At 25.0% G+C, this 27,972-nt stretch overlaps 4 protein-coding genes across 5 annotated transcripts; 2 read left to right on the top strand and 2 right to left on the bottom strand.

Annotated features, from left to right (window-relative positions):
* Window positions 1–518: 518 nt before the first annotated feature.
* On the bottom strand, window positions 519–6,795 carry LOC126904849 (RING finger protein unkempt). 2 transcript variants are annotated; one of them, XM_050684154.1, is made up of 14 exons: window positions 6,547–6,795; window positions 6,223–6,432; window positions 5,657–5,843; window positions 5,486–5,582; window positions 5,286–5,421; window positions 5,007–5,209; window positions 4,801–4,949; window positions 4,608–4,739; window positions 4,383–4,539; window positions 4,218–4,325; window positions 3,897–4,153; window positions 3,457–3,615; window positions 3,230–3,391; window positions 519–2,719 (listed from the first exon to the last, which is right to left on the bottom strand). In XM_050684154.1, exons 1-14 carry the CDS (start codon window positions 6,597–6,599, stop codon window positions 2,540–2,542), a joined length of 2,190 nt encoding a protein of 729 aa, XP_050540111.1. In that variant the 5' UTR covers window positions 6,600–6,795; the 3' UTR covers window positions 519–2,539. The 2 variants fall into 2 exon arrangements, with proteins under 2 accessions (XP_050540111.1, XP_050540112.1); XM_050684155.1 differs by having other exon boundaries at window positions 4,837–4,949.
* Window positions 6,796–6,919: 124 nt separating this feature from the next.
* On the top strand, window positions 6,920–10,502 carry LOC126904853 (porphobilinogen deaminase). Its single transcript, XM_050684169.1, has 4 exons — window positions 6,920–7,089; window positions 7,155–7,715; window positions 9,590–9,915; window positions 9,973–10,502. Exons 2-4 carry the CDS (start codon window positions 7,325–7,327, stop codon window positions 10,381–10,383), a joined length of 1,128 nt encoding a protein of 375 aa, XP_050540126.1. The 5' UTR covers window positions 6,920–7,089; window positions 7,155–7,324; the 3' UTR covers window positions 10,384–10,502.
* Window positions 10,503–11,213: 711 nt separating this feature from the next.
* Window positions 11,214–13,442, bottom strand: LOC126904860 (60S ribosomal protein L30). Its single transcript, XM_050684177.1, has 3 exons — window positions 13,267–13,442; window positions 11,694–11,839; window positions 11,214–11,434 (listed from the first exon to the last, which is right to left on the bottom strand). The coding sequence occupies exons 1-3, from the start codon at window positions 13,285–13,287 to the stop codon at window positions 11,257–11,259; spliced, it is 345 nt and encodes a 114-aa protein (XP_050540134.1). The 5' UTR covers window positions 13,288–13,442; the 3' UTR covers window positions 11,214–11,256.
* Window positions 13,443–16,955: 3,513 nt separating this feature from the next.
* On the top strand, window positions 16,956–27,309 carry LOC126904850 (YTH domain-containing family protein 3). The gene is made up of 6 exons (XM_050684156.1): window positions 16,956–17,311; window positions 17,416–17,440; window positions 17,580–17,659; window positions 21,571–22,697; window positions 22,764–23,094; window positions 26,709–27,309. Exons 1-6 carry the CDS (start codon window positions 17,288–17,290, stop codon window positions 27,036–27,038), a joined length of 1,917 nt encoding a protein of 638 aa, XP_050540113.1. The 5' UTR covers window positions 16,956–17,287; the 3' UTR covers window positions 27,039–27,309.
* Window positions 27,310–27,972: the final 663 nt, after the last annotated feature.

Below are 27,972 nucleotides of genomic sequence, written 5' to 3'. Positions count from 1 at the left end.
AATCTATTTAATACATGGAAAAAGTTTGAGAAATCTTTATCACCGTCTAAATATGAAAACATCATTAAAAGCAATTATGATGATTTAACTTTTGGATAGTTGAAACAGTTTAATTAATCCTATAATATTAATATTTATTTATTATATACAAAATTTGTTTCCAATATATTCAAGTTAACCCTAGTGCGATAGTATCAAATTCTAGTTCCTTTAAGTACAGGATGGATGAAACATACTTTTAACTAGTCAAAAATATTTGACAAAAAAAATTTATATGATATTAATATAATTAAAAAATATAAATTTTTGTCAAAATTATTCAATCTATCTTTGGCCCTCCATTCTAATTGCAGTTATAAATAACAAATGTAGACAAATATACTAGCATCTTGATTCAAAATAACCCAATAAATATTTTGTACTTTTTTAGAGTAAACATGCTGTCAAAAATAACTTATCAGTTATTTTCACGTGAATCACCTGATTTATGTTTTATTAGAGGTTCAAAAGCTGATGTATAAATTAAAAAATAATACTGGTTTTTATTAAAAGACATACATTATATCAACCACAGAGTCCACATCAAAATATTTAAATTTGTTCATAGCATAATGTTAATCAAAATGAGCAATAATAATCAAGTTGACATTCATTAAAAAATTAATTTATACATATTTCATTAATATACATAAATATTTCCTTATTTCTGATATTTCTTAGAAATACATAAATATTCCTATAATTAAACAGCCATCTATCAATTGAATTTATTCTTTGAAAAAGGCCTAATGTCTAATTAATATGTATTAGATTTCAACTCTTTCTAAAGAAACAACCAATTATCACCTTTATATTTATCATATGTACTTTAAACCTACTAAAATATTAAACTGGTACTACTAATTTTATAAAAACATGTTAGACTCTATCTTAATTTTTAAAATCATAAACTAAATTCTAAAATTAAAACTATAAACACAATTAGGAAATACATAATTTACCACAGAAATATTCAAAAATAAAAATATTTAAATAGTAATACAACATATAATTAATGTTTGGTAAATAAGATAAAACTTTGAGTTAAATAATACATATTATTCATCAAGATCTAAATTATGAATGCCATTAAATTATTAATGGTAGTTTAATTATATTCATAATGATCTACTCAAATATAAATATTATAAAAAATAATATTGCATAGATGGAGTGACAGAAAATGTATTTTGAGAAACACATAATACTATATTTTGTTGAGTTCAACAATATGTTAGCTTGTTTAAAATAAAAGGGAGTAAAACTTATTTTATATTAGATGAAAATATAATAAAGAAGGAATGAAAATGTTTCAATAACCAAAAAATTCAATTTTCAATTTAAAAGGAAAAAATCAATAAATACAATATTTCTATTGTTCAAAGTCACTTAGAAATAAATAATACAATAATTCTTAAAATTATGACATGGTTTATTTCTTATATCTATAATTAATGGGATGAATACACACATTTTAGAGAAAAATAAGACATTATAAAAATTGAATGCACTTTAACTAATAAAATAATGCTACATTTTTTTTTTTTTAATGAAAATTATATTAGTTGAATAATTACCTCAAAGTTACTGATACAGATAATAGAAAAATAAATTTTATTGTTATAGTTTATATTTAAAAAAAAAATTTCATAATATTTTATTATATATTTGTAGTGATCATATTTACAGCTACAAAAATAAAAACATAATTTTGACACAAATAATAATCACATTTATTTGATATATCGGTGACTAAGTGACTTTGATTAAAATTTTTTATTTTAACTTTTCTAATTTATGAACATTTAGCCTGACATGCTACACTGATGAACCATAATTTTACAGACCATAATTTTAAATTATATAGAAAATATTCAATGAATTTGATGAATTTGTATTTTAAATAGATAACTGTCAGTATATATTAATATATTTCACCAATGAGAAAATTAATTTAAATTATATTTGTTTAAAATTTTTTTAATGAATAATATATATTATACAAAATGTTATTAAGATTTGAGAATATATTTTAAAAGTAATTATAGTTTTATTTGTCTGTCTGTATATTTATCAACAGAAAAATAATTGTAGCACATGAGGATAATCTTCAATAAAATGTTATAAAACTATTTATATGTAAAATAAATAATTTAAAGTTTATAAGATGACTTTAGTTTTAATTGAGTAATAATTAAAGTTTTTAGTTTTCCAGTAAAATGACTTTTACTGATATAATTTATATTATAAGAACGCTAAATAATTTAATGCAATTTAAATGTAATCATTAAAAAAAAAACAAAATGTATAAATTCTACAAAAATGGCTCAAACTAATATTTTATAATACTAGTTAGTATAATGTGGTACACATTATTACAGAATACACAATAACGCACGTCTATAATTTTATAAAACTCATAAATATAATTTTTCCTTCCAAGAACTTGAATGATATAAATAATTTAAGTTTTAGATTTCCTTAAAAATAGTCACTATATCTATGCTTGCGATGTTGATGTATTAGTATGAGACAGAATAGGAGTTGAACAATAAGGACAATCTTTTATTGTATCTACACATTGATTACATAAAACAAAATGATTACAAGGACCTAATGTAACACTTCTATTCCTTTCTTCACATAACATACATTTGGTAGCAGTTTGCAAATATAGTACCTGAGCCAAAAATGGTTAGTATATACATCTTTATAAAATTTTACAAAATATGATTACAATATTAAACATTTTAATCATAAAAAGAGTTATATTTTGACAGTAATATTTTTAATTAAAAGAAAATTATTTATTTATATGACTTCTAAAAAAAATTATTATTAGAGTTATTTAAAGTTTTAATTTTAAAATAAGTAAAGAATTTATAAAATATTTATTTATCACTCAACTTGAGTATCTTAAAAAGATAACAATAACATATAAAGTAATCTATGATACTTTTACTTATTTGATATACTGTTGTCAACTTTTGAACGCAATATTTGATTATATTAACTGGGTTAAAAAAATGTATTATTAAAACAAATTATTCATTGAAATTTTGTCAACAATAATTTTTAATTATTATTTGGATAGTTTAAAAAAATTGTGCATTTTTGGATATTATTTTTAAAAATTTTGATTGATCTAGAAAGATTTTTAATTATTTTTTTTTTATCGTAAATTGATTACCTTATCAATTTCTTCAAGATCATTTCTCATTTGACTCTGTAAAGATTTTAATACAGATAATGATAAATTCCTAATTTCAGAAACCCTTCGTAACCCATGGAGATACGGAGAACCTTGCAATAAATCTACTTCTTGTTGTAATGCTTTCGCTTGATTAATAGCCTAAAATTAACAATGAGATATACTATAATTATTATAATAAAGTGATAAAACCAACTATCTATTACTTCATCTCTTTGTTGTTCAGCAATTTTTAATTTTGTATTTAAATCTTCAGTCTCTCTTTGCCACGCATCATACGTACACCTAATTTGAGACATTCTTTCTGATTCCCAACTAACTAATTTTGATCTACAATTTAATAATTCTTCTTGTAATCTATGAACCTAAAAATATAGTTTACTATTGATTAATTTATTCTTTAAAAATATGATAAAATCATAAATGTTGTAAATGATCTGTAAAGGAAAGAAAAGTAAAAAGTAAATTAACTAAATAGGTGAACAGAGTCGTACAGTAGGCACCATGCGTAGAGTGTCACTGGTCAATTGTGATCAATTATGTAGTTTGTTTTTATAATAAATATATTTATGTTTATATTTATACATAATAATAGTGTCTGAAAATAAATTATTTTCACTTTTATATATATAACATAAGTAATTACTTCACTAGAATTAGAAGGACTAATTGGAAATGTATTTGTAGTTCCAGGTGAACCAATACCAAATAAACCAGTAGATCCATAATTATGACCAGTAACTATATTTAAATGTCCTAAACCATCTTGTTGATTAAACCTAGATTTATGTAATATATTATTTTGCATTTGTTTCATAGGTGATGCTATTGTTGGTGAAAAATGTCCAATACTATTATGACGAGTTAGCGGAATGTTTACTGGGGCAGAGCTTCCTAACATATCTAAAAAAAAAAGACAATGATTTTTAATTTTTATTTAAATAAATTCATTCACACATAAATTTACCAGAGGCCTGTAAACTTGAAGATAGAGGATTATTTAAAATAGGAGATTCATGTTCTTGATCTACAGAAAAATTTATATTATCTTCCATTACCAATTCATCCAGATTTCCTAATAATAAAACACAGTATTTATAAAAATATATTAAATTAAAAACTTTATTAATACCATTCATTGTTGTAGCAGGTTGATAGGATGAAAAATGATTCAAAAATGATGATGAATTACTATTTCCATTAGATACAACAGGTCCAAATATTGAGCTATGTCTTCTATGAGGTTCTACGTTAGGTAATAAAGATTGTGAATCAAATGAATTTAATAGCTAGAAATTAAATTATTAATCAAACACATAGTTAAATCAAAACATTTTAAAACTCCATGTGTAATTACAGCTTGTATAGTATCCTCGTGTGCTATTTGGTATTGTTGTACATTAAATTCAGATCTAGATAAATGAGCACCCGGAGCTTTATTAGGAGAACCAATACTTGATGTACATTCAGAAAGATCACCGCTTCCGTTCTGTAAATTATAACACATCGTTCAAATATGAGCGAGTGTCAATATTGTATAAATATCTAACCGATAATATTTTTTGTTCACTATCTAATTGTTTTACCGGAGATCTAAGACATTCTGTCCCTAAAGATGGTATGGCATTTGATAGTATATCAGCTAGATCTGTAGATGTTTCTAAGCCTGCAGCTGATTCACGAGCAATAATCATTTCCTCTTTAAAATTAATATATTTATTAATTAACAATGATTATAATAATATGAATTACATACGATCAACATGTGCGAAAGCACAAAAAACACCACGAGGACAATAGCCAGCTTGTTGAACATCATTACATTTAGTTGATTTATAAATTTCTGGATGAAATTGCTGTTCAGTTCTAGTATGGCAATACGCACAATTATCTCCACTTTCACAGTTACTAGGTTCACCCCATTCATCTCCATGTTTCACATTTGGACAAGGAGTTGACCTATAAAATAGTATAATTTAATAATTATCTAAATATAAAATGTTTCAAATATTGAATTTATTTAGATATAATTAACCTGTATTTGTGTTTCCTTGGATTGCGTCTTTTATCTCTACTGTTATGATACTGTGGACAAGCATAACCTTGACGACAAAGACGAGGAGGCCTTTGACATTGATCAGTTTTATAATTTGATAGCACATAATTAGTATCTACGACATGTTAATTTAATGAAACCCAGTTTATTGAAATATAAATTGTAAATAATTATAATACCTTGCCATTTAGGATCTTCGTTCATTAAATTTTTTTCTTTATCTAATACATTTGGTCCTTCTAAATCACCACTATCCTCGTCATCATTTTCTGATACCTAATAAATTTTTATACTTATTAAGTTATAGAACTTTTAGCACACATTATTTTATATATAAATGACACTAATACCTTTTGCTCATTTATATCATATACTGGTGGTCTAAGGTCATGATTTCCATGGGCAAAAGCACAATGAGGACCATTTTTTGTACAAAATCCCCTACTATCCGTATCATGAACACACATACATGTTTTATAATATCGCAAATGGTAACGTCTCTCTGTATCACCAGCTGTACGATGCAAATATTGGCATCTTTATAAAAAAACAAAATTAAATTATATTACATGAAAAAAAATCTTGCCTTAAAAAGTTTTCTAGTTTAAGTATAATTTTAAAAAAATTATAACAATAATACTAAGAAGTTCATAACATAATGACAATAAAATAATAAAAATATTTGAAAATACGCTTTTTAATTGTTTAATAGAAAAAAAATTAATGATGAGTATAACTTTTGAAAAGAAATCTTTACTGATAAATGTAGTTAAACAAGATAATGACAACTATTATAATTATGTCTAAATTGAAATCCTCATAATTTGATAGTTGTTTTACGTTCTCTAAACATAAAATAACAAATATTTAATAAATTAAATATTAATAATAAATTAAAAGTTATCTTTTTCATTACTCGTCTCCCTTGGTACAAACACCAGTAGTTTCATCATACTGTGTACAATAGTCATCAGCACTATAGTTGAAAGTACCATCTCTCTTTCTAACTGGTCTACGACGCCTTTGGTTCATAAAATGCCAATTAAAACAAGTATATGGTCTATGTTGCGTACATTTATGTTGCAGAAATAGAGGACATTGCTCAACTCTGAACTCCTTTAAATAGCTACAAAATAGTAAAAATAGCATAAAAAATCAGGTTCATTCAATAATATATATGAAATAGTTAAACTGAAAAGCAAAAATTATAAGTAATATTCAAATAATAATAGCATCTTACGAATAATGATTTGGTTTCTCCATTTGGGCAGGTATTTTTGATTCTGACGGCATATTATAAGGTTCTCAAAAATCTCAAAAGACCGGAAATAATCACACGAGCAACTTCTAAACTTCAATTTTTGAAAATGATATCACGAGGAACAATATTTTAAACGCCATACAATAAATTTTAATTTTTCACTCTGCATCACGAAAAATAACTATTATAAGCATAACAATTTTTTTGACGACTTGTGTTATTGTTTAACACTTTCCAAAATATTGATCACATGACTAAACCACGGTAGCATATGTAAAGACAGTGTAGCCGATATGGGATTTATGCTATCATAACTAGAAACAAAATTCTCAAATGATATGTTTAATATGACATTGATAGAATATCAGCTTTCAAATTTTAATTTATTATTTACTCAACTTAGACCTTTCACTTTTATCTAACTATTCATTATTCCATATGAATTATTACGTAAGGTGTCCTTACTTTGTGGCAGCTAGTAAACCTATGCCCAACCTATATCAAAATTCAGTAGTCCTCATTGTAAGTACCTACTATTGTATTAATTTGTGAATTCATTAAATGACGTACGTTAATTTTTTTAACAGTAACAGTGAAAACCAAGTCCAAGGATATATGCGTTTTTAGTGCTATACTATGGTTTAACTTATTTCCTTCAATATATTTTTTTAAATAGAGTGATAAATCTATTGCAGTGACAATAATTTATCAATAATAATTTAAGTTTATCAAGTTTGATTTTATCTAAAGTTTTATAATGAGTGAAGAAAAGAAAAGAATTCGAGTCGGTTCTCGCAAAAGTGAACTTGCTCTAATTCAAACAAACTTTGTGATTGACCAGTTAAAAAAATTTAATTCTGATATTGAATTTGAAATTGTTTCAATGACAACAATGGGTGATAGAGTTTTGGACAAACCTTTGCCAAAAATTGGTGAAAAAAGTTTATTTACTAAGGATCTTGAAGTTGCATTATTAAGTGGAAATGTTGATTTCATTGTTCATTCTTTAAAAGATTTACCAACAGTTATGGAAATTGGTACTACTATAGGAGCTGTATTAAAAAGAGATGACCCAAGAGATGCTCTAATATTACGGAATGATTACAAGCAATTCAAGCTGGATTCTTTACCTGACCAAAGTTTAATAGGTAATCTAACTAACTAATTAGAAAAATTACAATTTAAATAATAGAGACCCTTCTAAGAAAAACATTGATTACCCAAGTTAAAAAAGTTCAAAATTTTTAATTATTTAATTAAATGATTATTCAAATCTTGTAAACTTAGTATCTAGAGTATGTAGCCCCATTTGAGTTCCATAATTATCATGTTAAATTATTTACATTAATTTTTGAGATATGGGCTTAAATTTATATTGATAAAAGTCAAGAGGTTAAACAACATGGCATTTGTGATTTAGCACTAAAATATTTTAATATAAGTTATCATCAACATAATTTTTTTAGCTTCTATCCCAACAATGTAGGGATTATTTATTTAGGTCAATTATTATTATTATTAATTTGGTCAATTATTGAGTTAAAGACTAATTTTTTATGTATAACAATTTTATTAAATGGGCAAAAATTCATTCCTAGTTTTACTCACTTTCAGAACTTTTCCTAGAAAAAACATCTGTTAAAATGTATTAAAACCACTTTTAATTCAAAAACTTTTTAAGATGTATCCAAAAAATTCTTAGTATAAATTATTAGAAAAGTAATTTGGACTTTAAAAAACAAAAAAATTATTTTGTTTATACATCATTAATATTGAGTTTTTGTTTTTACTAAAAAATCTTTATGAATCTCTTTTCTAACCCAGTTTTAATTTTAAACATTAACATATACCTGTAAAAATACTAAAAATACACATGTAATTGTAGTATATTTATGTAACATAAATATACATTATTAATAACATAAATACATATTAATTACAAATGTATAAAACAAAAAATTACTATTCAATGTAATTTTTTATTTTCAATTCCCCTATCCTTTACACTATTTAAACTTAATGAAAAAGCTTGTAGAATTCCTTAATTTAGTAATTACAAATCTCCAATAAAATATACCCTTTGGTTTTTTTTATGAAAATGCTACTGTATCTAACTCTTATTAAGCTCAAAATTTTTTTTTTAATTTTTAAATGTTTAAACTACAATCAAGAGTTCATTAATCTTACAGGAAATTAACTGTATAATTTACCTTATCAGAATTTTGTTTAATTTGTTATCTAACTCCTTAAGTTAACATTTATTCAGTAGTGTAACAAAGTAATAATGAATTACATTACAATATACAGAATGTCTCAGACCTAACTGACAATGCATATAACTTTTGTTATAATTATCATTTTGCTAAAACCTTCTTAAAGACATATTGTCTTATTATTTATCACTAATAAGAAAAAAGTATTTGAGTAATTAGCATTTTAATACATAGAGTGAGTATGCAGTTTGGTTGGAGTATGAGTTATACATATGCACCAGTACTAAATGTTTAGTTATAAGTTTTCAAAAATACTGAGTATAATTATATAATCACATTAGTTTTATTAAAATATATTTAAGGAGAGGAGAAATTGAGTTAGATACACAAAACATGTTCTATAAATTGCCCCTTTATGAAGAGGATGAAGAGTAATAATTAATTTTCTATACAATTTATTATTTAATAAATATCATATATTAAATGATATTATAAAGTTATCATTTCAAATAATTCACTTTATATATATAAGGTGTTCAGTAAGTAAGGAAACAGGTCAATTGTTACAAACAATGAGAACAATAGAAACCTGTTTCCTTACTTACTAATCACCCTCTATATATTATACAATTACTTTATAAAATATCCTAAATAATGATTAAAGCACCCTAATACCTAATGTTAAATCCAGATATAATTCAAGGAGACTAGAGCACTCTTTGACTATCTCAATGATAATGTTTTTATTATATACATTTTTTATAAAAATTTAAAAATAAATAATGTAAGTTTAAATTTTTTATCATTAGGTACCAGTTCTTTACGCCGCACAGCTCAGTTAAAAAGAAAATTTCCCAATTTAAAAATTTCTGATGTACGAGGAAATTTAAACACTAGATTAAAAAAATTGGATAATAAAGTTGGTGAAGGCACAACTACAAATTATGCAGGTATTATTTTGGCCTTAGCTGGTATCCAAAGAATGGGTTGGAATAATCGGGTATCCCAAATAATTGAATCTGATGTAATGTTGTATGCAATTGGGCAAGGTGCTTTAGCTGTGGAATGTAGAATAGGAGATGATAATATTCTAAAATTGTTAGAACCTTTACACGATTATGATACCGTATTACAGGTAATATAATGTGACACTTCCCCTTATTGTGACACATTTTGATTAATTTATTATTAGGTTGTTGCTGAAAGGGCTTTTCTGACTCGACTTGGTGGAGGATGTAGTGCCCCTGTTGGTGCAAGATCATTTGTATGTTTGGAAAAAAGAGAAATATCACTAGATGGTGCGGTATGGAGTCTGGATGGTTCTGAAATATTACAAGATTCAAAATCTGGATTATTAGCAGATAAGAAACTCATTCAAAATCATATTGATCAATACCGAAATAAAGATGGTGAACCACCTAAAAAATGTCCTTATAAGCAACCTCGACAATTTGTAGGAATTTCTCCTGGAAAGATAAGTTATTTAGATTTGGACACAGCTTTAAAATTAGGTACAGAATTGGCAGAAGAATTAATAAAAAAGGGTGCCTTAGAAATTATGAATACAGCTAAAAATACTATTCATTCTACCATTCAAACATAGTAATAATTCTTTATCAATATTTTTATATGTATTTTTTTGGTTATGGTAAAACTGGTAATCTTATAATGTATTGTTTTCTTTTTTCTTTATATGTTAAAGTATATATTTGTTATACTGTTTTTATGTTTACTCATTTTTATTAAAAAAAAAAAATTATTTATCAAGTAAATCATCTTAATTATGAAACAAAATTACTTTATGTAATGATATACTGAAATTCAAGTGCACTATGCAAAAATAAGGCAATTTCAAAAATTTTTAGGAAGCAAAAAAAAACTAAAAATTTTTAACTTGTATCGTTATTAATCACAAACATAAAAAATAGTAATATTTGATGTTTTTACTAGTCATTATTGACAGTGGATGGAGTATCCTAAAATTACAAAATATGCGCAAAGATATTAAACTAACTTCACTTTTATTCAAACGTACATAACATTCACTGACAGTGGAGTTATGTTTTATATTACTAATTGAGGGCAGACTTCTAATATTGAATGAAATTTATTAAGTTTAGAGAACAAAATTATTTATTTTTAGCTAGTGAAAAATAAAAAATTGATTTTAGGAGCAAGTTGTTTTAACTTATAATTTTGTTCAAATAAATGATATATTAAAGTCTAATGAAAATTTAAGTGATTATATGGTTACCTCGTTATCCACTATTAATTAACAAAAATAAAAAGTTATATTACATACGCAACCCATACTCTGATTCTCTTTCATAATTTAGGACATAAATAATAAATTATTTAAACAAGATTATTTCAATTAAAAATAAATAAAACCTTTGAAATTTGAATTTAGGAAAATAAATAAAAAATCAAAAATACATAAAAATTGGTATGATTTATTCAATTTAATACACAAAAATTATTGATTTCCTTCTGTTGGGATCGTCTTGATAATATCTGAGTCACCTGGGTCAGTGATTGAAAGAGTGGCAACTCTAAAATACTTTCCACATGCTGTTCCTAATTCAATGTTGTTTCCAGAATATTGGAAAACATCAGTCTTGGATAGCATAGCATAGTATTCAATTTCAGATACTCTAACAAAAATAAAATTAATACATAAGTTTTAACAATAAAAATCTAAAAATATATGGCGATTGATTTTTACCTATTATACAGTCAATCACCTAATTATTCTTATGAAAAATATAGCAAATAACAGTTTTATAAGAGTTAAAACAGATAATTCTATTCAAAGAATATCATAAAATTTGAGACTACTCCATAGGTAAACCCCATTATTTGGAAATTGAAAATAAAGCAAAAATATAGGGGTTTCCTACTTCTCAGTCTCACCTTAAAGGAGATGTGTTGTTAGCTATAATGACCAATTTTGATTTTCCTTGACGCAAGGTTTTTAACGATTGTTTCAATCCAAGAACACACTTTCCAGACTTCATAACAAGAGCCAATTTGGTATTGATACTTTCTAATGCCTTTTTCTGTAACAAAAATGAAATAATTGATTACTTTCAATTCATACAATAAATGATATCTATTAATATATTGATATTTTTATGATATAAGAATGATATCAAGTAATACCTTAAAATTGTACATGAGAGTAAACTATAGACATTATGCAATGGTAATAAGAACAACATGCAAAAATAGTAAAATTCATGTAACTTGTATTATTTTAAAGAAATAATATTACTTTATATGATTAATACAAACTATATGTTCTTTATTTCAACCAACCATGAAAATGGTAGACAGAAATTGTTTGAAAATTGATAGATTTCAAGAGATTAAATTAAAAATCTTAACAGAAAATTTTTTTCACTTAATACTACTTTGTGGTTATATGGTTAGTTTTTCAAGATAAAAACTTAAATAACTATGTTTTTTTTTATAGAAAGAAACATGACATAAATAAAAGTGTAATAAAAACTAGTGATAGACATAATATAACTATCTTGATAATCAAATAATTGAATATAAATGTCATCCTACAATTATCAATAGAGGCAATCATCTACACAGACCACTTATATTTTTTAATCATCTGAAATAGTTTATATCAATTAAGATAGAATGATGGTAAATGGTAATTATTACTAATTTTTTAAATTTTGGACTATAGTTTTATATTAATTAATTATATAAAAAGTATTACTTAATTAGTATATTATCAAAAAAATTCAGATAGAATTTTTTTTCTTATTTTACATCTTCCCTTAAAATGAATAGTGGTTTCTAAATTCTCACGAGTCATCATCAAAATGATTTATAACTACATTCTACCTACAAATAATCTGTTTGCATTACAGGTATGATAATTGGTACATTTTATAGTTTAACTTGAAAGGAGATTTGGAGTCTTTGAATCAAATCCACCCAAAAATACATCATAAACTTGCAGAACAGTGCATACATGGTATTAATATATTATTAAAAAATATTGAAGTAACAATAAAAGAATAACAAACATATTAATTGTTTAACTCACATTAACATTAGTTTTATTAAAAAATTGTATGGCTTAGTACTAAAAAGTATTATCAAATAAAAAACTTACATCAAAATTTTAAAAATTATTTTAACAGTCAAATAATCTCATCAAATAAAAGATCTAATAATTATATTAATTTAATATTACTTATGATTTCAGACATCATAAATATATTTCAAAGCTATTTCAAAGACAAAAAATTGTAAACACCTTACATCTATGAATTAAAACACCAAATTTTAAGATAAATTATTTCTATTTAATTAAGGTATTTGGGAGAGACTAATTACAAAATAATAGAAAAGGAGTATAACATTAAATTTGGGGTTAACAAGAACACGTGTAAATATTGTAACCAATCAGTAACTTTACGATTTTAAGTTGTCTGAACTACAAACTATGTAAAATTTATACCTGTTTCTTTCCAGCAGCCATTTTAATTTCAAATATTGAAACTTATATTTAAAAAAAAAATCTTCTTCAAATAAGTAACTCTCAATAGAGAACAGTAACAATACAAAATGGATGTCAGCGCCAAATGAATAAGTCGTAATGTATGATAAACCCCGAAACGAAAAGATATAGACCTGAACTATGTACCAAGTTGGTAACTGCTTATAGAATAATATAGATCCTAAAGAGTATATATAAATTTATCTTTTTGAGGTACAACTACCATAATGGTTATTACGGTTACGAGTGAGATCCTAACTTTAATTATATTATCCACATTGTAATGCAAGTCTTAAGCCGTTTGCATGAATACTATTCAGAAAACTATCTAATCTATAAATCATCGGTTAAATAAATTTTATTTTACAGAATACTTCTCATTTCATGAAAGTATCATGTAAATAGTATAATATATTGAGGTTAATACATTAAAACCTTTTACCTGGTTGTAATTTGTATATAAATTATCACTCTTATCAGTTAATCTGTTACAATTCAATATTTTGTGTGTGTTATAATTGTCATATATTATAGAGATAGAAAGTTTAGTTTATTTCTGTGAATAGTTCATTANTAGAGATGGAAAGTTTAGTTCATTTCTGTGAATAGTTCATTAGTTCATAGTTCATTCAAGTGAATAGTTCAAATGAACTATTCTTAAGTTCACTAATTTTATTGATCATGCTGATATTGTTTGGCAATGAACTATTCATTTTATCACTATTAGTATAGCAGTACACAGTTCAGTTGTAGTTCACACTACTTATGGGCAATTAAGTTATAAACTAACCCTTAACCTGAACATCATAAACTAAGAAAAAATTATTATTAATACCCTCATGGCTCATGTTATCATTATCACCTAATTCAAGGTAGATATACTGACCAGTAGTCTTAAGTTAAATCAGAAATTTGATCTAATATTTTTACATAGTATGAATTTATTTTATTGTTAAACAGTTAAAAACCCTGTAACATTTTAACAATATAATTTATTTGTTATCTAATTGTAAACAGCTATTAACCATGTACAGTATTTCGAACAACGAACCACAAAGAATTTTTAAAGAAGTTCGCGAACTATTTCATTTATACATTGCTACCAATTTTTTTCAAACTGTGAACTGTTAAATTATAGGTACTGAAACAGTTCAGAATAGTTCATCTAAGTGAATAGTTTAAATGAACTATTCGTTCACGAACTTAACATCTCTATCATATATATAATTATGGAAGTTAAAGAAAAATATATTATATTACTTAGATTAAAAAAATAATATTTGTATATTTAACTTATTTATTTAATGTTACAAATATAAGCGAAATTATTTTTTTTTTAATTATTACTAATATAAAAAATAAATTATCCTAAAATTACGAAAAATAAAACAATATAAACCATTCTTTTCAGGAGGATAAAGATATAGCCTTAATTAAAATAATAATTAGCTCAACAATTATAAGCGAAAGTAAAAATTATATATCATTATCTAAATGAATGTTTTTTATGTGCAGTAAATACTAATCGGGTTAAATTAGAATTTATTTAATTAATTAATCCTAGTAGCATTTCTAATCTGTTGAGATGGCAGCGTGAGTATTTTTTAGAATAATTAGTCATTGAGATTATTAAAATGTTTCGGTGCTCATCTTATTTTAATAGAAGATTATTATACAAGACAGCTGTAGCTACAATAATAGCCATGGAGGTGCTCAATTTAGTACGAACTAGATGTTCGTACCAAATTGAGCAAGTACAGAAAATCTCCAATTTCAAACTTCAAAACCAAATGCTTAAAACTTCAAAATTACTATCGCATAATGCCTGAATATTTAAAGAAAAATATCTTTTTCGATTCCGAAATTGTTCACCAATATTATTTTTAGGAATTTTAATATGCAAACAATTAATAACAGCAATTACACGGGGAAATTGGGTAATCTATTAAATCCAATTTAAACTTTTTGATATTCAGCAGCGTTGTCGGGAAATTTAATAGATTAAGGACTTAAAAGACCCATTTGTGAAGTAAAAATTATACACTAAATTTTTTTATGGAATAAAAAGAATAAAGTACCTTAGGTAATTTTTCGAGAACGTTTTATAATAAACTACTTCCTATCTATTCTCTGTTATTTATGAATAACACTGTAATTTCGAATGGCTGATTTATTACAGAACTGCTATAAATCAGTTAATGATCGATTTCATCGGTCTCATCAATTAATTTTGAACACTTTAATTTTTACTTTTTAACATTTATTTTTCTTTTACTTAACTTAATGTTAAAGTGTAATAAATAATAAAACTTTATCAAACCATCGTTGTTTTGGTCTGCCTAAAGATCTCTCCCCTCGTGGTTTCCAATTTAGTACTTTCTTGTAGTCATGTTAAACCTTAGTTTGTGACCTAGCTTAGTATTATGACTCTAATTACACTAATTATATTTGGTTTTCTGAGAGCATTATATATTTCTCATTTTATCTTATTTTATACCTTTGTGTTAAATTATTTATTCTAGGTCTACGTATCATCCTTAGAAATTTTCTTTTTGCTACAGTTAATGTTTTCCGTTCTCTAACGTTGTTTTTCATGTCTCGCATGCATACGTTATTTTTTGTATAGTCTCATCTTCGATTTCTTTAGTAGTAGCTTTGAGCTCAGGGACTTAGATAATGCAATGTCCAGTTGACTGTTAATCTTTTCGTAATTGTTGTTTTTGCTGTTTAGTTCTGTATCTAGATACTTAAAACTATGTACTTTTTTAAATTTGTACTTTCTCTCTGTATATTCCATGTCTAGTGTATTTGTGGTTGTTTTTTGTTATACAAATACATGGTGTTAAGTAATTAAGAAAACAGAATAATTATTACAAACGATGAGATCAATAGAAACTCGTTTCCTTACTTACTAAACATTCTATATATTCGATGAATAACTTATTTTATTAATTAAGATGAATTCTTTATATAAATTAGAAACATTCTAATAACACATTTATCTATATATACGAATTTATGTAAACGCTCCATTCTTTACAAAATCAAAATACAATTTAAATTATTCTGTTTTTACTGCTTTAAAATTGAGATCTCAATTATAAGCTTAAGGTAGTCAAATTTTTTAGAGAGGCTAAATTTTATTTCCCTCTTTCAAAAAATTAGTTTTGTATCACAAATTATGTTAATATTAGATACATTATATTCATATAATAATAATGATGTTTATTAGTGTTATATATATATATATATTTTAATTTCCTTGTCACGTAAACTAAATCTCTATTGAAAATGTATATTGGGGATGTAGTTGACACATGGGGATATAAGTTATAAAGGATCAAATTGGTACGTTACCCAAAATAAGTTGGTATTGCTATATTCAAAGTCATAACCATGGTTATATAATTCTCCATGGATTACTCATTTACAAGTAACGACCACGGTAATCATAATATTAATTATACCTCCATGGGTAAAGAGTAACCAGTAAGGTTACTTCAAAGAGTAATTACTCTATGGTATACTTGCCTTCTTTTATAGTTTTTAGCAATTCGATTTATTAAATCCGTATTCATAAATAGTAATTAATAAAATCAACTAACATATAAACATATAAACTTAACATATAAGAATACAGATTGTTATATTTAATGAATACGACCCATTTCTAATAAATATATTATTTGATAATTTATATTTGAAAAAAGACTCGCTAACATTAAACGCACGCGCTATACCGGTTACCATGCAAGTTCTCCCACCTACTTATCTTGCGCCTTTTTATTATTTATTTACTATTTTCATTTTTTATCTGCGACGTTTTTCCGGCACTGTTTTACCATTGTTTCTTCTTACTAGAATTTAGTTTTTGTGTTTTTGATTTAATTCAAGATTCACATATTAACGTCATCCATTAGTAATTACATAGTGGTAGTCAAATCAATTCAACTCTCGTTACGTTTACAGCAGCTCTGTTGTAATGTCAGCCGGCGTTTCTGAACAGGTGAAATATAAAATTTTTCTTACATAGGTGCTGGCTATTGGTACAATTTATAATATCTCGATATTATTTTGTATTTCTTTGTCATGTTCTATGTACTCGTTCAGCGTGTGAAAGGACAAGGAAATCAAGGTAACTTAATTTTTTAAGTATTAATTAATTTACTAATATTACTAAAGTAGTAATGTTTTTCTTAAGAGAATCGATTTGATATCGGTTTTCGTATAGATTAAATTCAATAAAATTACTATATTTTTTTAATTATCTACAGTGAATGGACAAAAAGATCGTAGGAATGTAAAAGAACAAGGAACTCATGAAAACTGGCATACACATGTTCAACAACAACCTGTAAGTCAATAAAAATAATTAAAAAATTTATTAGATATGAGAAAAACATTTAAGTATAAATGATACTTTTATTTAAAAAAATTCTGTAGTTCTATACAGTTAAATTGAACTATCAATACATTAAGGACATAAATCAAATAAAAAAAAAACACAAAATGTAGCTCATATAAGAAGTTAAAAAAATAATTAAAAATACTGAAGTCGTTCTTTTGTAATTATCATTTTTTAAGATACATTCTTATTGTATTGATAGTGTGATATAATTAATTATACATTTTTATTTTTATACAATACAAATAATTATTTTATGATGATTAAAGTTGTATAATATCAGGTTGGATCAAATGTGAATTATTGAATTACTTTCTATATTAATTTTAAAAAATCTTTAACTAACATTAATACTTATACAATAGGGCAAGCTAAAACTTAACATTTTTTAACATTTATATTTTTTTAATTTAATTTATTTGCTTAGTTTTTGTGATATTAATTAAACGTAAGAGTATTAGATCCTTTTAAATCAAATATAGCGTTAACCAGATATGATTGACAATTATAACTATTGATTCAATAATCATTTTTTTTTTAATTTCTTAAACTTTAAGCCTTTTTAAACTGTGTTTAAAAGCATGTTTTTTTTATTATTTATGTCTAAAAAAAAATTTTTCAAATTTTTTTCAAAACTTCAAAATAGTTATTTGTAGCCATATTCTAACAAAAAAAATGTTGAAAACAATTTTAAGACATTGAATTACAAGAATTTTAATACAAGAGTGAGTATATACTATATACTAAGGTGGTTTGCAAAACTTTTTATATTTTTATGTGAAATTTTTGATACCAAAATGAAAATTACTAAACAGTCATCTATAATTTCAGAAATAAATACTTAATTATCTATCTTAGAAATATTTTATTGTACATTAATGCAACTTAATATAAACTTTATATAATATAATAGTAAGTAGACATTTCTAGTTTAATTAATTAAAGAAAATTAGACAACTTATGATATGAAAATTAAACAATTTTAACTTTGAAATATATTGGGGTATATATACTATTATCAACAGTTCATTATTTATGTTCCTAATTATATTTATATATCTATTTACTTCATTTAATCATACATTGTCATTTGGTTGCTTTAAAGTCCAGTGGAGGTACTCAAAAAGATGTACAGATGATGCTACATTGCGTTTTTTATATCTACTTTGAATAGTGTTCTACAATTTATTTTGTGAGAAGAGGCTTGTTCATCTAGCAAAACATTTTTTGAATGAACATTAAATGCATTCTGTTGAATACATTGCTGTATTATTTTCGAAGTAATTTTATCTTCATTTAACTCAGATCTTAGCATTAAGAAAAACAAATTTTAATTTGCAAGTTGCAAGCTCATGATGCTTCACATTCTTTTATTCTATTTAAATTCTTTATTTATCATATAATAATTACTTTTTAAAAACATCCCTTATAACAAAAATTTCATTTTTGAAAAAGTTATGGAGTTAAAAAAAAAATGTCAATATTTACCATTTTAAAAAATTGTAATTTTTTAAGAGATTTTCCTCATTTACAGGGAACAAGAGAAATTTTTTCACTTTTTAAGGGCAATGTCATCTGCTAGGTTTGTGATCTTTTGACGTATCGTTGAAAGAATTCGGTTCGATGAGAACTGAGAAAAAGTGGTAACAGGCACAACAAAAAATAATTATAAAAAAAAAACGCTCAGTAAAATTAATACCTTCTCAGCTTCGCATTGAAGCTAAAATACAATGTTTGTTAAAAAAATTTTTATTTTATAATGCTATAACTTTTTAAAAAATGTATGGATCATTATAATTAATTTAAGATAAGTACTATTAATATTCTTCTTTTATGCAACATACTTTTTTTTTTAATCGGACCTTTTTCCTTTATATATTATAAATATATAAATATTCATATATTACACTTAAAAATCATAAAACTTGTAATCAGAATATCATTAAGGATATAGGAGATCATGTAGCTTTTGTCACTAGTCTTCTGGTGTTCTTACTTTACGTACGTGTTGTGTGACAGTAGATGTACAGATCAATATTTTGCCTTTTTTAATGTAGTTTTGTTTATTAAATTTTAACTTTTCCACGTTGTGCAATATGATTTATATGCTAGACAGTGTATATAAGTATTCCTTTCTTCAGCGAAAGAATCATAGAGTTTATAATTGATCGCGTGGGACTCATCTGTAACACGTCTAAGGTTTAAGATCTTGTTATTATTGATTGGTCTAATCACAATAAAGAATACAAAATTACAGTCCACAAAAATCTGATTTATTAATTAAAATTTAGTTTTTAAAAAAGATGAGACTTAATTCGTTCACTTGGCATCCGAGTAGTTGAGTTAACAATAACCAAAATATGCGTATTAAAAACGCATATAGTAAGCTACCAAGTGGCGTACCCAGGAATTTTAAATGGGGAGGGATGTCATAACTAATAGGTATTAATACAACTAAATACATTTAATGGAGATGAAAGAATTAGAAAAAGATAAATAAGGGGGCTTTCGAGGTCAAGCCTCATTAAAATATTTATTAATATTTTGTGTTTTGCATGATATGATGTAATGTTGTTATAGAAAATATACAATGTAATAATTACAACTTTTTAAAATTAAACACTATCTACAGTTATGCATCAAAGCGTTTTTTTATGATAGTGATTTTAATCACTGTCGGATATCATCTATAATGGACCCAACTATGCCTTGTCATGACTGCCGCGACGCCACTTTTTTTTTTCTAGATGTAGGTAATTTTATATATATGTATGTATATATATATACATACATTCATAGTTTTCAATACACATTATTGTAGAATAACAATTATCTTTGATTACTGTTATTATTTTTAAAGAGCAGTTTCACATTATTTTTGGTAGTGATTACTTATATTGCAACAATGAGTATCTAAAAATTTGGCACAATGAAATTGATAACATAAATGATAATATGAATGTTTCTGGAACAGTGTTTGCTGAGTCAGTAACGCGATAGTGCCTAATGCATATGGTCTCAAGTTTGAGACTTGGTTATATAAATAATGGCTCTGTTTACTAATCTAGAGATGATCAGTTCTGTAATCAGAGTCAACACTCTCTCTGTGATAGTAGATTTAACTCTCATTTGTAGCAATTTTTAAATAACCTCTTTGAAGAAGATTGCAACGAGTCATAATGGACTATAAAATGTTGTATGAAGTATTTTTAGATATTTTTTTTGTAAAACTTTTAGTTTTATTGTTATTATTTCTTATATTAAAACATGTATAATTTAAATTTGTTTATTGATCATCCTGAAAATTTGCAAAATCTAAAATACAAATTGTTCCAGTGAAAATGAAATTATACTTTAATCTATACTAAAGAGCTACAAATAGCTTTTTAATATTGGTGTATGATTTATTTATGATTTATTAAATTTATATATGAGTAAATAATTAATATATGTATTATAATATATATATTAATTAATATAATAATTTATATATGAGTAAATAATTTGGTGTCTAATGTAAAATTATTTTACATTTTTCTCAATTAATAAATAAAAAAAACACTCAATGCATACTTGAAAATACTAACTTCAATTAAATGTAACTAGTAAATTGTTTCTTTTAAACATAAAAGATATAAATGTATGCAGTATTTTTGTTTTCTCTTAACGCTTTATATTTATACTTTAGTTTTCACTATTACTAGTTCTAATTATTGTATATTTAAATTCTAGGTTTAATTCATTTTTACAATTTTATTTAATTTTAATTTATTCTTTTAATGTATGTAACATTATGAAAAAATTGCTTCAAAATGATGTATTCATTTTGATTGATTTCATTTAATATAATAATTTTTTAGAGTTTCAACAACGTCATTCCTACTGAACAGTATTATCAATATCAAAATGTAGTTCCCTATCAGTTTTCAAGTACAACTCCATATGCTGTGGCTGATAGACCATGGACTTCTACACCTGAAGCAGTAACATACATTGGAGGCTATGTACCTTCTCCAGAAGCATATACTCAGCCTACTATTTTTAATGCTCAGTACACTAATATAAATCCTACTCCTAATTATAATTACTTTATTGCTCAAAAACCATTTGAAGGGTATTATAGGACTGAAGATCAAATGTATGGTGTTCCAGTAACTGATCAAATTAAAAGTATTGAACAAGGTGTTCATAATATGAATGTTAATGATTATAGACCAAAAGAGAACAATAAATTTCAACAGAAGAAAGTTACTACATGGGCATCTGTAGCTAAGCAACCTGCTAAACCTATGGTTTCATTAACATCTGTACCAAAAAAAAAAGGTCCAGGTATGCCTCCTCCTCCTATGATACTTGGTAAACATGATAGTCATTGGGATACAAAGACTGTAGCTAAACCTCCTCCTCCTCCAGTTGTACAAGTTCAAGCACCTGTACCAGTTGTTCAAGCACAGCCACCAATTATAGAAACACAATCTAAAAATTGGAAAAGTAATTCTCCACATAATACTCCAATAGGAGAAATACCAACTCATATACCTCCTCCAGATCACATTAGACATATACCTCCCCCTCCAATTATAATGACATCACCCCCTCCTCAATTAACAACCATTACACCTAAACCAATTAATATAGAAGAAAAGCCAAAGCATCAAATCATTGATGAATTAAAAATGAAAAATCATTATAACCCAACAGAATATGTAAAACCACCCCAAGGTTCAAGATTTTTTGTCATAAAATCTTATTCAGAAGATGATATTCATAGATCAATTAAATATGAAATATGGTGTTCTACTGATCATGGCAATAAACGCTTAGATCAAGCATTCCGTGAACCAGAAAAAAAGAAAATATATTTACTTTATTCTGTCAATGGTTCGGGGCATTTTTGTGGTGTCGCTGAAATGATTTCTGCTGTTGACTATAACTCTTCTAGTTCTGTTTGGTGTCAAGATAAATGGAAAGGACAATTTGGAGTTAGGTAATATTATAAAAAAAGTTTACTTTTTACTGTATAAATATGTATGTAAATATATATTTATTTTAGATGGATGTATGTTAAGGATGTGCCTAATAACCAATTGAGACATATTAGATTAGAAAATAATGAAAATAAATCAGTGACTAATTCAAGAGACACACAAGAAGTTCCATATGAACAAGGTGTACAAGTTATAGGAATAATACATTCTTATAAACATGAAACATCAATTTTTGACGACTTCCAACATTATGAAAATTTGCAGCGGTTAGAAGATACTAAAAAAAGTACCCCGTCTGTACCTCCATCATCACATTCTTCAATTAATAAATATAATCAAAATGGGACCATGAAGTATACAAATGAACATAAATCACATCAAAATCATTTCAATAAGGTTTGTTCCATACATACATAAATGTAATCAATGAAATTGAGGTTTTCTTGTAGAGTTAGTCAAAATGATAACGACTGTGTCTTTGTCCAAACTTTGACACTTATACTGTAAATATCATATAGGATTACAGCACAAAACAACATAATCGAGCTACATACTTATTTTTAAATAAATTTTTTACTAACTAATTTTCCTCTTTTCTCTTTTTTTTCATTTCATTTAATATATATATTAGGGTCTCCCTTATTTTGAAAATTTTGGAAATTCCTCGGGCTCACCACCCAAAATTATGTGTATACATATGAAAAGTGGCTACAAAAAATTCCAGGCCGATCAGATAAGTTTAACCCGTGCCGACTTGGGGTTGAAAATCGGCCAAAAGGGGTACTTTTTTAGTTTTTAGCAATTAACTCGTAAATTAGCACTCTCACAAAAAAAAATATTAAAACTAAATTGTAGATCTAATTGTTTTGTATAAATTAAGTCCTTACAGTTTTTCTTTTAAGTCCATTAGTTTTCTAGAAAAATGTCAAAATATATAATATTTCGTAAAATTGCCGAAATTAGCATATTTACGAATATTTTATCATATATGACGAACCATATGTGATACGACCTAATGTTTCATACAAAAATTGTTTAAAATTAAATTTTACGAAATAAAAGTATTAAGTACAAATTTCATTGAACCGATCGTTTTATTGCTATAGCTGAATTAACTCGATCATATTACGATTTTTACTAAATATATGAATTTTAATGCTAGATTCTGTTAGTTATCATCTGGTTCATTACAACACTTATCGTACAAGTACGGCGATAATACTATGGTATGACTGAATTAATGTATTGTTATTATTTTTAAATTATAAATAACTCTGGAAATCGTAAATTTATTACAAATCGCAGCAATAGATATAGTGAACTTATACTTATACCACTTTAGTCGCTCACATCGCGTATTAAGTTGAACTGCTTCCTATTGTGTTTTTCTTTTAGTGTACGTAAAAATGTCCGTAGTATTAAGAAATGACAATAAAATATTTTTAATAGGGTCTTTGACTACTCAAATTTTAGGTTCAAAACTTCCATCCATTGGACAAGTTCTAAAAGTTTTTTTTTATAACCTAAGAATTGTTAATCTTACTATAAGAGCAAAAGCAGTATTGACTATTCGCGAGTGTAATATTTTCTGGGAAATGGACGATTCCATTTCAACCGAAATAAAAAAATTAATGGTTGTATCCCTTAATAATGAGTCAATAATAAACCCTAGTAAACGTTTTATTCTTTCATCGGTTCATATTGACAAATCATTTTCAGGTATAATAATTTTTGATATCTTTATTTTTTGATGACTATTGAGTGATTGATATTTTTTTTTAGGAAAAACTGTAGCTTCTTTTTTGTCAAAAAGCAGTATGAAATTTTTCAAACGATTCGATATCAATACTAATTTTTTAAATTTGGATCCAAGTAATTGGAATACTGATAATTTTTATTTACACGAAAAAGAAATTGTATGTTCACTTAAAGTAGTAAATGACTCTGCAGATAAAGCGGTTAAGGTAATGGAAGATTTTCATGAAAGTTTAACTGTAAACGATGAAAAAGCTGAGTTACTTTTACACTGTGTGTTCAAGAGCATAGAATATTATATCCTAATTGCAACAAAAAAACATTAAAACATAGTTTTTAATGTATATTTTTGTTATAATTTGTGAATTATTTTGAATTTAACATTTTGTATTTTATATAGTAACTTTTTTTTAATTTATACAATAATATTGAGAAGTAAGTATCATTATGAGTTTAAGTCAAACAAATACATCACTTTACAATATAAAGGAAATATATTTAAATTAAGCAATAAAATTCATATATTTAGTAAAAATCGTAATATGATCGAGTTAATTCAGCTATAGCAATAAAACGATCGGTTCAATGAAATTTGTACTTAATACTTTTATTTCGTAAAATTTAATTTTAAACAATTTTTGTATGAAACATTAGGTCGTATCACATATGGTTCGTCATATATGATAAAATATTCGTAAATATGCTAATTTCGGCAATTTTACGAAATATTATATATTTTGACATTTTTCTAGAAAACTAATGGACTTAAAAGAAAAACTGTAAGGACTTAATTTATACAAAACAATTAGATCTACAATTTAGTTTTAATATTTTTTTTTGTGAGAGTGCTAATTTACGAGTTAATTGCTAAAAACTAAAAAAGTACCCCTTTTGGCCGATTTTCAACCCCAAGTCGGCACGGGTTAAACTTATCTGATCGGCCTGGAATTTTTTGTAGCCACTTTTTATATGTATACACATAATTTTGGGGGGTGAGCCCGAGGAATTTCCAAAATTTTCAAAATAAGGGACACCCTAATATATATATTTACTTTAGCTCTTTATGTTAAGATATTTTTAGATTAAAAGACCCAATAATACAATAATTTTATTTGTCATTGATATCTTTTTATAATTACACACTGATAGATTTCAAAAACTAGAGTGTAGAAAACTATTAAAAATCTGCACAATATTATAACTCTCCACTTTTCTTCTCTTATAACAAATTATGCAATTCAACAGTTTAACTCCTAGATTCCTACTAGGCCAATCCATCACTGATGTTTTAATAATTCTATTCAACTATTTTTACTATTAAAATTTTTTTAGGTTTATTAGTATGTTTCCTTTATTTTTAGTTGATTTATGGAATTGTAATGCTTTTATATTATATCCATTAAAAATAATTTATTCAGTTTATTAATTTCAATGACACATATATCTATATATCTTTGAGATTTGATTAAAAATAAAAAAAAAATTTAGGATTTCAAAACATGCCTATAAATCTATTAAAAACCTCATGTTTTTTTCAAAACAATCTTTTAAAGCAAAAAATGTAGATTATTTCTTTATGTTTTTTATTCAAATTATTCAAAATGTTGTCAATGAGCACCATTTTTTGCATATCAATTCCACCCCTTAGTCTGTCAAAACTTTATGTTATTTAGATGCAATTTTTTCACATATCATTTCATATTATAGACCTTATACTACAGGGTTTTTAACTAATTGGCAACTAAAGGAATTTTATGAAAAACAAATATATGAAAATAGTGAGAACAACAATGTTATCTTTTAACTTCAAGGATGATGGAAGAGAATTACATAGTAAGAATTAGAAAGCTTGTTTTAGCTGTGCATAAATAATGAAATCACATATTGACAATATAAAAGTATAATTACATACATAAACTACTTATTCTTAAAATTTCGCCAAAAAAAAAATTATTTTTAAATAAAATAAAATATTTATATTTTTAATTTTCCTCATATATGACACTTTTTTTTTTTTTGCTATTCTATAAAATTGTACATATGAAGATATGTATTGTTGCTATTAGTGTAGTGGTATTATACAATGCACATAATAACTCAATATATAATACATTCAATAAACCTACAGATCTGAGTATTTAAGCAGCTCATGCTTACGTTGTTAACAACTTAAATTAAAAATAATTCAATAAAATATAGTCATTACACACGTGCACATAATTATTTATAATCTATAATTATATCTTTATTTACAGGACTGGGATAAACAAAGAGATATAAGGAATAGAGATAGAGAAAATCATATTCACCATCAACAAAAATTAGAAAACTGTAATCAAAACCTTCGGGGGCGAAATGATAATCATAGAAATCGTAATGAAAATAGGGACCATAAGGATGACAACCATCAGGAAAAAAATGAACACACAAAAAACCACCGTAACAACGAAGTCAATAAAAATCATAGTGATCAGCAAGGAAACTGGGATAACAACAAAGGTTCTTATAATAGAGGCCGTAGAGGTAGAAATGGATCGTCAGTATATATTAATAGTAGCTTAAAGCAACCTCGTAGTGATGAATGAATATTATTTTTATTCTTTTAGATATTCATTTTAAGTAGAAATAATTTCAATGATTAAACTACGTTCCTAAATTATATTTTCATATATTTCAAAACATAAAAAAGAATAAAAATAATTTATTTGTTTTTATTTATTAATTATTATTATTATTTTTAATTATATTTATTTATTATTATTACTTTATGTTTGTTTATTTTTTTTTTCAAAACTACCCGAATAAAAGTGTTTATTAACTTTAGGGTTAAGGAAAATTTGTCAAATTTTATACATACATACTTAAATGTATTTAATAAAATGGACAATAATAAATTGTATATTGTATAACTCAATATTTTAATGTACAGTGTCGTAATTATTATTCAGGAAGGTGCTTCTTATACATAGTATATGTTGTCTTACCAATGAATATACTTTTTTAACATTAAAAATAGTTTTAAATAATCTATTACTTTGTACCATATTGTTAATTTCTATGAAAATTGATGAATTATTTTAGCCAATAAAGTAAAAAAACTGTTAATAATATTTTTTATTAATTGTTTTTTAATTTGTTAACATAATATTTATTAATAAAAATTTATGAAATTAAAGTTTTTATTAAATTAAAACAATTAATTTATCATTTTATTAGAGTATATTTTATATGTTTGGTAGCTACTATATATTCCTTATAATCTTGGTTTGATTTTCTGTTCCCATAAATGTTACAACACTCATTCATTTATTAATTACTTTATAAATAGGTTAATATAATCATGAAAAATAACTTGAAAAAAATACCTAGATCATCAATATATATTAACCTTATCTTTAAATTTACAAGAATGAACAAAGCCATTGACTTGATATTTATTAGGTTATGAATGAAGTTAGATGATTTAGTACCTCATGATATTACGTTTTAGACATTGTGAGTTGATAGTTGTAATCTTTC

The sequence above is a fragment of the Daktulosphaira vitifoliae genome, unplaced genomic scaffold (genome assembly GCF_025091365.1).
Source record: "Daktulosphaira vitifoliae isolate Bord-2020 unplaced genomic scaffold, ASM2509136v1 Scaffold_4, whole genome shotgun sequence".
In the NCBI taxonomy this organism is placed as follows: Eukaryota; Metazoa; Arthropoda; class Insecta; order Hemiptera; family Phylloxeridae; genus Daktulosphaira; species Daktulosphaira vitifoliae.
Note: the sequence above shows the minus strand (reverse complement) of the source record. Positions and strands in the feature narration are given on the sequence as shown.

What these genes read in the sequence shown, in the direction of transcription:
- LOC126904849 (XM_050684154.1), bottom strand. Translation starts at nt 6,599, where the DNA reads ATGCCGTCAGAATCAAAAATACCTGCCCAAATGGAGAAACCAAATCAT. An exon ending in ACGAGGATACTATACAAGCT is followed by an intron (nt 4,540 to 4,607) that starts GTAATTACACAT and finishes TTTAATTTCTAG; the next exon opens with CTATTAAATTCATTTGATTC. An exon ending in CTGAACAACAAAGAGATGAA is followed by an intron (nt 3,392 to 3,456) that starts GTAATAGATAGT and finishes TGTTAATTTTAG; the next exon opens with GCTATTAATCAAGCGAAAGC.
- LOC126904853 (XM_050684169.1), top strand. Translation starts at nt 7,325, where the DNA reads ATGAGTGAAGAAAAGAAAAGAATTCGAGTCGGTTCTCGCAAAAGTGAA. An exon ending in ACCTGACCAAAGTTTAATAG is followed by an intron (nt 7,716 to 9,589) that starts GTAATCTAACTA and finishes TTTTATCATTAG; the next exon opens with GTACCAGTTCTTTACGCCGC. An exon ending in ATTATGATACCGTATTACAG is followed by an intron (nt 9,916 to 9,972) that starts GTAATATAATGT and finishes ATTTATTATTAG; the next exon opens with GTTGTTGCTGAAAGGGCTTT.
- LOC126904860 (XM_050684177.1), bottom strand. Translation starts at nt 13,287, where the DNA reads ATGGCTGCTGGAAAGAAACAG. An exon ending in TGGCTGCTGGAAAGAAACAG is followed by an intron (nt 11,840 to 13,266) that starts GTATAAATTTTA and finishes TTTTTGTTACAG; the next exon opens with AAAAAGGCATTAGAAAGTAT. An exon ending in AACAACACATCTCCTTTAAG is followed by an intron (nt 11,435 to 11,693) that starts GTGAGACTGAGA and finishes TATTTTTGTTAG; the next exon opens with AGTATCTGAAATTGAATACT.
- LOC126904850 (XM_050684156.1), top strand. Translation starts at nt 17,288, where the DNA reads ATGTCAGCCGGCGTTTCTGAACAG. An exon ending in CAGCCGGCGTTTCTGAACAG is followed by an intron (nt 17,312 to 17,415) that starts GTGAAATATAAA and finishes GTACTCGTTCAG; the next exon opens with CGTGTGAAAGGACAAGGAAA. An exon ending in ATCAAAATCATTTCAATAAG is followed by an intron (nt 23,095 to 26,708) that starts GTTTGTTCCATA and finishes CTTTATTTACAG; the next exon opens with GACTGGGATAAACAAAGAGA.